At 31.4% G+C, this 12,518-nt stretch overlaps 1 protein-coding gene and 1 non-coding gene across 2 annotated transcripts; both read left to right on the top strand.

Moving 5' to 3' along the window:
- Positions 1–3,066: 3,066 nt before the first annotated feature.
- On the top strand, positions 3,067–5,762 carry LOC106300666. The gene is made up of 6 exons (XM_013736861.1): positions 3,067–3,586; positions 3,871–4,056; positions 4,142–4,323; positions 4,407–4,552; positions 4,624–5,218; positions 5,296–5,762. Exons 1-6 carry the CDS (start codon positions 3,187–3,189, stop codon positions 5,542–5,544), a joined length of 1,758 nt encoding a protein of 585 aa, XP_013592315.1. The 5' UTR covers positions 3,067–3,186; the 3' UTR covers positions 5,545–5,762.
- A 715-nt stretch (positions 5,763–6,477) lies between these two features.
- On the top strand, positions 6,478–6,551 carry TRNAI-UAU. The gene has a single exon. It is a non-coding gene; the product is annotated as a tRNA-Ile (tRNA).
- The last annotated feature ends 5,967 nt before the right edge of the window (positions 6,552–12,518 follow it).

Genomic DNA, 12,518 nt, shown 5'->3' on the forward strand with positions numbered 1-12,518 from the left:
TATAACGCATATGAATTTTTATTTAATAAATATTCAAACTAAATAATATATATATATAAACACTAATGATTTAAAGCAACAAGATTGGCTGATCAATTTAGTCGTCCAGTTGAAATCTTTCAAAAGTATGTGAAAGACTAAAGTCAAAGTAAATATTGATTTAGAATAGTAGTTATATTTTACTAACCAAATACCGAAAAAAACCGAACCGAACCGAAACTAACCCGATATCCGGGTTGAACACCCGTAATCCAAATGAAGCCAAACTATTGTTTCATTCTCCAAAATATAATAAAAATAATAACTTAATCCCGCGCAAGGCGCGGGTCTTATCCTAGTTATTATTACACCCTCGTAACTGGCTTAATATTACACGTGTCACCGGTTACCAAATCCGATAGTAACGACTAACGGCCGGTTCTAAGCTAAAAGCACAATTCCCAAATTACCCTTTTAACCTACTTTTTTTTTCATTAGCATCCCATAACCTACATAAATTTTTCAAAGGCAATTCTGTTCAATAAAAAAATGATCGAAGTAGTCAATCTAAAAAAAAAATTATATCCTCAAAACTTTATCCCAATTCTAAACTCTAAGTCTACATTAGTTAACCATAAGTATATATGTAATTTTAGCCTTTAATAAAAAATTTTAGCATTTTTTTTATTAAATGCTATTTTTGTGATAATAACTTAAAAACACTGTCCTAGAGAATTTTTTATTTTTTAATCAGTCCCAAAAGTGGTTGGATTAACGTTCAAATCAGTTTTATTCTTTAACTTTCTTATTAATATATCCTAAAATTAGAACAAGCATATTCTATGATTCATTATTTTTAAATTCATGTAGATATTTTAATATTCATGAAAAATACGACCAAATTGATGGCAGCCATATATGTTTATCATATTTTGAGGTCATATCTATTTTACTAAAGTAGAAGTACATTTACTATTTGTTTGGAAACATGGGTAGTAGTAAAAAAATAAATATAATGTTGTTTGGAAATATGGATAGCTGTAACTTAAAAAAAAAAATAATGAGTTTATGCTATTAAAAAAATTGGAAATCCACTACATGGAATATTAAAAAGTAATGGGATTATGTTACTTGATATACATATTCAAATCAAAATAATAATTTAAAATTGATTTATATCAGAAATTCATTGAAAAATATACATATATTCAAAAATTGATTTTTACTAACATATTTTCCAATAACCATTATAAAAAAAAATTCAATATGTATAACAAACATACAATACAAAGCCTAATTTAAAACACCAACTTAAATTGTGGTTTTTATATTTCACATTGAAATTTAAAATATAATATATGTAATTATTTATATGATTGTACCTATAAAATATTATTAATTATCAGATTACTTATTTGATGGTACAAATAAAATACGATTAATTATATGATAACACATATTTTTGTAACCTATGATGACACATATAGGATATATAATAGTGATTAGGTGTGGGCGTTCGGGTTCATTTTCAGATCTGTTTGAAATTTCGTGTTCGGTTCAAATCTTTGAGGATTCGGTGCGGATTTGGATAACTAATTTAAATTCTTTTTAAAAAATTAAAATTTATTATATGCTTTATTTTTTTTTAAATCTATAAACAATAGAATATATTATATATAAATTTGAATAACATATGTCAGAGTACCTAACTTAACATATAAATTGGTTTGGTTTAAATATTTGGATAGAGAATTAATAATTATTTAAGTATTTTTGAAGTTTTGAGTATATTTTAACTAGGATGTTTTTATATATATTAAATCTAAAAATAATTAATATATATAAGTAGATAAATCTATTTTGGATACCCAAAATATTTCGGTTCGGATCGGATTATGTTTCAGTTCTTCAAATACCAAAAATTTGAATAATTAGGATATTTAATCAATTTCGGTTCGGATTTTGTACTACTTATTCGGATTGGGATCAGTTCGGTTCTTCGAATTCAAGTTTTTTGTCCAACCCTAAATAGTGACATAAAAAACAAATAGCATAATATTTTTTTAAAATACAGCGGATCAAAATCTTGTATTATTTTATAGCTTAACCTTTTATAAAAGAGTTATTATTGGGTTCACCCCCTAAGGTGAACTTCTAGGTTCACCAACCAATTATATTTCATTATTTCAAATTCGATATCTTTTAAAAAAAAAATATTGTCAAGTTATATTTTGTTTTTAAAATAAAAAAGTAAAAAAAATAGTAATTACAGAAAAAGAATTAACAAAAAAATATTTTTAACGTCGTCAGTAAAACACTAAACCCTAAATCATAATCATAAACCTTAAATCCTAGGGTAAACCCTAAACCCTCGGATAAATCCTAAACCCTTGGGTAAACCGTAAATCCTTGGATAAATCTTAAACTCTAAATAAAAAACACTAAAACCCTAAAACCTAAACCATAAACCCTAAACCATAAACCCTTGAGCGTTTTAGTGTTTAGTGATTTTGATTTAGAGTTTAGGATTTAGGGTTTAGGGATTAGGATTTAGGGTTTAATATTTTGTTGACGACGTTAAATTTTTTTTTTTTTGTAATTACTATTATTTTTTTATTTTTACTTTTTAATTTTAAAAATATAATGTAATTTGATAATATTTTGTTTTCTTTTTTAAAAGATATCGAATATGAAATAACACAATCTCTAAAGTTAAATTTAAGAATAAGTCTTTTATAAAATACTTACAATGTCGAAATAGTGGGAAAAAGAACAAATGCTGAATAATTCAATGTTGAATTTGAGGAAGGCCATTAAGGTAGGGAATTAGTAGTACCCCAAGACTTTTATTTTGTAATTAAATACTCTCTTATCTCTTGCTCTTTCTTGCTGAGGTGGATACGTGTTATAGCAATTTTTATTAAATAAATTACAGCAACTAGAATGTCTGTTCTTCTATTAAAACATGTACACACAGAAGTAAAACAATTCGGTAAATAAAACGAAAATGAAAGGTTAAAATGGTAAAATGATTCTGCTCTCTTCATCTTCCTTCCTTACTGCCCCCACACGATTTATACACACATAAGACACAACCATATCTTCTGTAATAAAAGCTCCGATTATATATATATATATATATACACACATTACATACTCATCCACACATGAACTTCACCCTTTGATCTTCTTTTCAAACACATCATCATGAGACTCAGATCTCTCTTCTCTCTTCTCTTCCTCGTCCTCTTCACCTCATCGGCTTACGCTCGGTTCGTCGCTGTTCATCCATCTTCGGCCGATCTCATCTCCGATGGAATATCCGGTGGAAGTCTCGACTCCGGAACGATCATCAGAACCGTGGTCTCTGCTCCCCCGGCTGAGGAGAAAGAGGAGGCTTGTGAACAGACCTATGGATTCATGCCGTGCACTAAGACGGCGCTTGGGAACGTGTTCTTGATTTTGGTCTATGGGTTTCTCATGTTCACGGCGGCGACGTATCTCTCCGCCGGAAGTGAGCTTTTGCTCGAGATCTTGGGACCTGGAATCGTCGGTGGTTTGTTTCTTCCCATGCTCGGAGCTCTTCCTGACGCTATGCTTATTATGGGTAAGGTGGAAAGGTTTATTCTTTATTGGTACTGTTTGAGGTTTGAGAGATAAAAAAGTGAATCTTTGTTAGGTTCTGTGAATCTTATAGTTAGTGATGATGATGATACGTTGATGGTAACTGATGAACTCATTGTCTTCTGTTTTTTCGCCAATTATTATTATTATTTTTTCTGTGTCAATGGTATCTTTGTTTTTTTTTTTTGTGAAGTTTTGTTTTTTTCTTGATGGGGTCTCTCTTGAACTGTATTTTTTTTTTTTTTGTGTTGGGGTATTATTTTGCAGTGTCTGGACTATCTGGAGATGCAGCAACTGCACAAAGCCAAGTCTCAGTGGGAATGGGTTTGCTAGCTGGCTCCACCGTTATGCTTCTCACTGTTATCTGGGGAACTTGCACTGTTGTTGGCAAGTGTGACCTTCGTGATGATATTGCCGTTAACAACCAAGACACTAAAGGCTTCCATCTTAAAGGTAATAACAAGAAAGCAACCTCTATGTCTCTTGTGACATACAAAAAGGTGAAATGCTAATAACTGTTGTTTTTTTGTGTGTATAGATTCTGGTGTGACTGTTGATGTCTGGACCAGCTATGCCGCAAGAATAATGGCTATATCTGTTATTCCGTTCGTCATTGTCCAGCTTCCACAAGTGTTGAACTCCACATCTGGAAGACACTTGGCCGTGTTGGTTGCTCTAATCCTCTCTGTTCTAATGTTGATCTCCTACTGTGTATATCAGGTACATAGCCAGCCACTAGACTGGTGTCTCTTTGTTTTTTGCTTTCTCCATCTTGCTTATGAGATTGTTCTTCTATGTCATAGGTGTTCCAACCATGGATCCAAAGGAGAAGGCTTGCTTTTGCGAAGCACAAGCATGTTATATCAGGAATCCTAAGGCATTTGAAACAACATGCTTTGGGAAGACTTCTTGATGATGAAGGCCAGCCTGATGAGCATGTCATTCGAAAGTAAGTCAAATTTTATTTCACCATTTTACTAAGGTTTCACCATGTGCTTTAAAGTTAAATCTGTTTATTAGGTTGTTTGATACAATTGATGCTAACAAGGACGGACGCTTATCAGCTACTGAACTTAAGGCGCTTATCATTGGAATCAGCTTTGAGGATATAGACTTTGACAAGGACGATGCTGTGGGAAGAGTTCTCCAAGATTTTGACAAGACTCTTGATGAGGAAGTTGATCAAGAAGAGTTTGTCCGTGGGATTAAGCATTGGCTTATCCAGGCAATGGGAGCTTCTGGTCATTCTGGTCCTGATGCTGGTCCTAGAACAATGAAGTTCCTTGACCATTTCCATGTGCAAACAAAGAGAGAACATGCTCTGTTGGGAGACAATGAAAATGGTGAGAATGATGAGGAGTCTGGTGAGGTTGCAGACCCGAAATGGATCACCATTAAAGCAGCTTTACTGCTACTGTTGGGAGCAGCCATTGCAGCTGCGTTTGCTGATCCTTTGGTGGACACAGTTAACAACTTCTCTGCAGCCACAGGGATCCCATCTTTCTTCATTTCCTTCATCGCTTTGCCTTTAGCTACCAACTCGAGTGAAGCCGTCTCTGCCATCATCTTCGCCTCTCGCAAAAAGATCAGAACCGCCTCCTTAACTTTCTCCGAGGTCTGTTTATTTTCCATGAAGGAATCATCTTTCTTGTCTCATTATACTTATTAATAAAACCATTTCTCTATGTGTAGCTATGTGGTGGAGTGACAATGAACAACATTTTGTGTCTCTCGGTGTTCCTAGCAATCGTCTACGTTCGAGGACTGACATGGAACTTTTCATCAGAGGTGTTGGTGATTCTCATTGTTTGTCTGGTGATGGGATGTTTCGCTAGCTTCCGCACAACGTATCCTCTATGGACATGTTTCATAGCATACTTGCTTTATCCATTCTCTTTGGGTCTGGTCTACATTCTTGACTACTGGTTTGGCTGGTCATAGAGAGATTCCTCTCCTTCAAAGATTTGTTCTCTTGAGTGTTTCTTTTATTTCTTGTTTTATGTTATGGATCAGAATGTAAAAAACTCAAGTTACATTTCTGAGATTTGTCAGTGTTGATGTGTTTGCAACACTGTTATTAAAGCTAATCTTATTATCTCTTCTTGTTTCTTGAGTATGTATTCTTCTCCTTTCCCTTTTTATTGTTCTCTTAAGTTTTATTACTCACGAATGTTAATATTCTACTATTGCTTCAACACTACTGCCGAAAACAAAAAAAGTTTAAACCACTTCACTTGTAATCTCATTCAGGGGCAGACGTTTGTTGAAACAACTGATGATTGGTCCTGGGCGTTCGGTTTCGGTCCGGGTGATTCGGATTTTCGGTGTTATGCTCATAAGTACCATTCGGTTTTTACTAATTATCGGATCGGGTTCGGTTCGGTTTCTTCCGGATTCGGTTCGGATCGGATTTAACCAATGTTTAAAATCGTACAAAAATATATTTTTAAAAACCTCGAAAATTGACCAAAAAAATTTCAAAATATATAAATCATTTACAAATCTAATTAAAAATTAGTTAAACTATCTAAATTAACTAAAAAGTATTCAAAATAACAAATAAAACAAACTACAAAAATATTTTGAATACTCTAAAATATCTAAATCACCTTAATATATATAAAACATTAACATATTTAACTAATTTCGGATATCTTCGGATTATAACCAAAGTCCAAAGTAGTAAGCTCATAAGTCCCATTTGGATATTTTTGTAAAAAAGTTTAGATTCGGTTTCGGTTTTTCCGGTTCGGGTTAAGATCGGTACTTCGGGTTGAGTTAAAAACGCTCAGGCCTAATTGGTCCTTGCTGTTCATGTATATCAATTGGGATTCTGTTCAATTTTATATCAACGCATAATGTTATAAATATCAAGCTCCCGTAGCTCAGTTGGTTAGAGCGTTGGTCTTATGAGCCGAAGGTCGCGGGTTCGAGCCCCGCCGGGAGCAAACCTGGATGATGTTTTAATTTTAGAAATTTCCTCTAAAAGCTGGCAACTTTTTCTCCCATTTTGAGTTCATGTCATCTTTAACATTAGCCTATTAGGTTCAGGCTTTCTATCGTTTTTATGTATTTAGTACTGCTGCAATTTGAGTTTTGTATGTCCACTACTTCCATCTCATATTTATCCTATCACATGTTAGTGAAGTATTGTTCTTTTATAGAGCTTCTCCATGACATTTACATATTAACAACAATGTTTTCGAAGTATCAATAGCGAAAATTAAAGACGTTTTCACTAAAATAACATTAACCATGTTAGTTTAACTATGTGTTAACAATGCACCGCTGATCTGAAAGAAAGAGACTTGATATCCTTTCCAATTTTTTTCGTTTCGACCAACATTGGTGTCTTCATGTACTAATAACCTCATGTCCCATTCCATTTTTACTTATTAAAGACTATTATATCACACACTCAAGTTTGGTGGATCTCTTACGCTCTTCTTAAAATAAATGTTTAAAAAAAGAAGACATATTATTCTACACTAGACATTAATATCCTTGTGCACTTTTTCATTACATGTTTACTTTAAATAGCCACTAGCCATTAGCAACTGCTTAATGAAATAAGAAATGAGCAAAGAGAATATTTTACCTTAGGCTCAGGCTAAGTAGGAGGAGACTTCTCTGGAGAAGGCATGAAGTCTACGCCCATAAAGCCTAACCCACTGCGGTTAAAATCTCTTTGTTTTGGTTGAATTGGTACCCTGATACCCTGCGTTGAAGCTCCCAGTCATCTTCTTTTGTATCTCACGAAGATCATCATATCATAACCTTTTCATGAGTAATGAGTAGTGGGTGGATGAGGATATGAGGGACATGGTGATAAGTATTGAGATTGTGGCGAGTGAGTCTTGTCTTTTTTCTCCATGGCGAATCGTGAATGTTCAGATTGGAGAAGATGAGAAAGATGAGATTTTTTTCTGAGATTAAAGTGGGTATTCAATTTAGAAGTTTAACTGAATTTAAAATAATTGAAGTGTCCATTAAATTCTTATGTTATTTAATTATGTATTTCATCGATTCTTTTAAATTTTTGTGTTATTGGATTATGAATTTAAAATTATTCTACTAAAATACTTTAAATTATAGTGTTATTCAATTCACTAATTCTATTAAATATTTTTGTTATTCAATTTTTGGTGGATTTCATGGTAATTGTACTGGAAAAAAAAATTAATGAAAAACTTATTATATTGTTTAAAGAATTTAAGTTAGGATTTGAAGAGAATTCTTTATATCATTTATTTATTATATATGTACATCAAAGTTATTGAGACGATGAATTTAGAAATGTAATGTTATCAATTTAAAAATATATATTATCGTTTTGACGAAATGACAAACGTATATTATTTTTTGTAATCCATATTACAATAGATGAACAATTTTTTTATATTATGTTATAATCTTATCTTTACATCTTTACATAATGATATACACATAATTGGATTTTTTTTGTTGGTAGATTTTTATTCTACATTTAAAAATGACTTTCTCTATTTATATGGTATGGAAATGATTATGGTTTTATTATTTTTGCTATGGCTTTACTCTACATCTTTATTATGATTTTTTTTTCTACTTTTTAAAATTTGTGTTCCTTCTTTGTGCATTTTCATACAAAGATTCAAAAACTTCATGAAATTTAACAGAATTGGTTTCTATCAAATTTAATTGTATTCCTTTAAAATCTAAAACCGAAAAATTAGAGAAATGCATTAAAATCCTCTCAAATTCTTAAAATACTTAAAATATATTATTTAGATATTCAATTGAATTCTTTCAAAGTCAATTAAATTCTTGAATTCAATACCACCTCCTAAGTCACCGACTAACTCGTATATTATTAACGTTTTAAAAATTGACGAAGTTGTTATTCGCTTCTTCCTTTAATTACGATAAACTAGGTTCTCTCTCCGCGCGATGCGCGGAAATGTGTATTGATAATCGAATTTTGATTATAAGTTTCAATATTTTTTTTGAAATTGAAGCATTGTATGTTCCAAAATGTCTGTAAAATTGGTGAGTATCAAGTTTACCCAATTGTTTAAAAGCTAAAAGAGTAGCTAAGTAGGGTAGAAAAGCAATGGTCTACACCATGTGAACTCGTCTGAGAGAGGAAAATAGTAAATCATCAGGTTTATTAAAAATGGTATCTTAGTTTTAATAGATATATGCCACCAAGTAATCAGTAACATTAGGCTAGGACGATGAAACACAATTAACTAATAAAATATGAAGAACCAAGTTTGAGATTTTAGAGTTTTGTAAAAAATATAATTATGTATATAACATATATTCTTTTATTTTAAAAGATCGGAATTTCATCTTGAATAAATTCACGAAAATAAAAAAGTACTTGAATAACCTATTTAAAATATAAAACCTAAAATAATTTAAAATGTAAATAAATCTAGGTATCAAGTTCTGTGAGAAAGATAATAATAATTCGAATGATGCATGAATTAGAATCACTCCGTGCTGCATGATTTTGCATGATCTTTTATTCGCTTTTTGAAATGCTTTATGTAATTAATTGATTTGTTGAAGTAGAAATTTGTTACTGGTGATGAACGGAGTAGTAGTTTACCTGAAAAATATTGAAAATTATTGTTATGTTGATAAAACAAAATTTAGATTTGTATTATTTTTTGATGTTTTAATAAAATTATTTACCTTAGAAAAGTTTAAGAATTATGCTTGTGATGATGACAACTTTAAATTTCCTATCCTTCTTGCTTTGTAGGATGCTAAAATCTGCTGCTTGCTTGTCGCACAATATGAGTTTAACAATTGTCGACCTGAGATAGAGATGTATGTATGAAGATAATTATTATTTCATTTTTAACTATTGTGTTAGACTTACCTGTTCAGCCGTAGACCAATCATGGCATCAATATTGAGTTCTGGGTGGTATGGTTTTATTTTTTGTATTATGACTATCTGCCCGACGACATCTGCACATTGATTTTAGAATAAACATCCATGTTTGTTTAATTAATATTGGAATGACTTACTTACCTGGTAAGTATGTGGGTGTAGTGGCTAACCACAATAGATTTCTGTAATTCTGAGGAGATAAATTTTGAACTGGAAATATCGGACCGTTGAGTGTAACGTTCAATGCTATTGTCTTTTGGTCGATCTGAATGTAATACGACAGTTGGGTGAGTTTCCGATGTCGTAAATTATGTATGACATAAAATCCCGAAAATTCATATATATCTCCTTCAGTTAAGTTTTTTGGATCATTCGGCTGAATGTTTCCGGTGAGCCGACCTTCTAATAGTTGTCCCTGAGTGTGAACAAATTTTGTTGTGCCGAACCAGTTAAGTAAATAATGAGTAGGTTAAATAAAATATGGTGGATTGGAAAACATATATATATATATATATATATATATATATATGTTAAAGTTTAAAAAAGGCTTACGTGGTGGTCGTAGCACAGGAAGCCGATGGAAGTTTGAGTATTATCTGTTTGGTGTTTTCTGATGTCCCAAACATTTCTTATACATACCGTGATAGGACGCACTGAAATCCCTTCATGAAGTTGATGGATTCTTTGAGGAATGTGTTGCATGAAAGATGTCACTGTAAGACATGCGATTTTAATTAAGGGCATATGTTATTTAGAACTTTGCAAACAAAACTATAAATGGTAGTAAGATACATGAATTTCCAACTATAATTATTACACACAAGGATGTATTTTCAAAATTAACATTTTGGTTCATATGGAATATATAATAGCCGGACAGTTAAAATATGTTTTCCCTCACAGATTAATGCTACCAAAACAAACGTATAATTAGTATTACTGAAATGTTTTTTATTTTTTCATATATATGTAATTGTCTATGATATTTTATAATTACAGAAATAATATTGTACAGATATGATCTCGAGATCAGAAAGAAATTAATTCTTTTTTTAATAAAAAAATTAGATTAGTATATTGATTTTTTTTTTTTTAAAAAAATATTAAGTGTGTATAATAACATGTTATTTCAAATATAATAACTTTTATACGAAATGGAATGATAATATATTGTCATATCTTTATATTACTTTATTTAAGGGACAAATATTATACGTAGACAATAACAAATATTCTTGATATCTTTGATATCTTCTTTTTGAAAACAGATTTTCCAGCATAAGTCATTTTAGGTAACAAAAATATACTTTGTAATTCGATTTTAATTTTACTTTTATTTTAACGTAAGTATAAAATATATTACAATTAATGATACTATAATCCTACGCTATTCTAAATTGTGGCTCACCAAATTGTATTAAAAAAACCATTTATAATTTTTCTGTTTGAATAATATATCTCAAAATAAAATTACAATAAACGAGTGAAAGCATGTGAAATCGAGTAGATAATTTACTAAAGATTTCTAACCATTATATTAGATTCCAAAATATCATAAGCTTCCGGTCGATAACTTTTCGATCTTGAATATAATTGTTGGAATATCAGAAAATATTATGGTTTTATGGCATATACCAACCTTCCATCCAATTTCGTAATCTTAACATCCCTTTAAATATAGTATTAATCCAATTTCATAATGAAAACACAATACACTGCTTAGTGTATAGTATTAATCTAATTTGATATTTTTATGTGATACACGTTTTTATTTATACCTATTAATATATGTACTTCTATATACAGGCAATCTAAATTAATGTTAATGAGATATGGGATTTCAAATATGGTAACGCTTAGTTTTAATTTAAAAACGTAAGTATAAAAGATGGTACAGATATATATAAAGGTAGTATGTGCTTGAAGCAAGACTACACCATGTGAACTCGTCCGACCGACAAAAACGTGACCACGTGGGGGGTTTGACTGAACTTCGATTTGTTACCAAAGAAAAACGTTAAAGTAGAAGATTATTACGAAATATGTTATATAATGCTTGTGCAATTGCTTAAAATGGGAGGGAAAAAATTGTTTAAGAAAGTAGGGACCGCAAACAAATAATTGTATAGTTATATTTCCTCTCTTTGGATCTCTCCGCATCTTCGTATATTAGGAGAGATCTCTCCGAGTCTTCGTATATTATCTGAGTCATTTTACAATGTAAATATGATCTAAATAAACTAATAACGTCAATAATGTGTAGAATAATTAGCTAGGAAATGGTAATATGTTTGCCGAAATTGATACACTAAGTTTATCTATATAACCCGTTACCATATATTTTATTTAATAATCTATATTATAATATATCAGTTTTTGCTCACTCCTCAGTGCGCCACGTCATCGTTTTGTGGATCCCACTTTTAAAAAGTGTAAAAAAGTGTCAAGCCCATGGTTCGAACCCGGGTTATTGAGATATAAACACCAACATTTATACCACTAAGCTAACTGATACCTTTGTACATTGATGGCCGAACCTAATATATATTTATGAAAGTCGGAAGCCCTTGCTTCTTCGGCTTCCTCTGAGGGTCGGACCTACAAGTGTGTTATGGTTTCATTTTTAAATGGGATTCATCACGTTATATGAAAAAAGCTTAAGTTTGCAACAATTATGGTTTTCCTATATTGTAAACTGTTGTAGTTTAATATGGGTTCTTTTCATCATTGTCTCAAACAAGTCTGAGTTACAGAGTTGCACCGTGTATATGTTCGTAATCTATTTTTTCACCGGTGAACTCTTCATGTCCCCATCTTAAATCGCTTGATCATAAAGGTTCCTGATTTGTAGCCCCTCTGTAAACCATATATATATGATTCTCATCTTTGATGAATTCAATCTGCATCTCCACAAAACTCATTGATTCCTCTTAGCTTTAACCATCTTCTAGAAAATGTTTCTCTCTGCCTCTCCAGTTCGTCAAACCGGCGTCCCGGCGTCCGTCACTCAACCTTCGAGTCTCTCCGTC

This window comes from Brassica oleracea, chromosome C6 (genome assembly GCF_000695525.1).
Source record: "Brassica oleracea var. oleracea cultivar TO1000 chromosome C6, BOL, whole genome shotgun sequence".
Classification (NCBI taxonomy): domain Eukaryota; kingdom Viridiplantae; phylum Streptophyta; class Magnoliopsida; order Brassicales; family Brassicaceae; genus Brassica; species Brassica oleracea.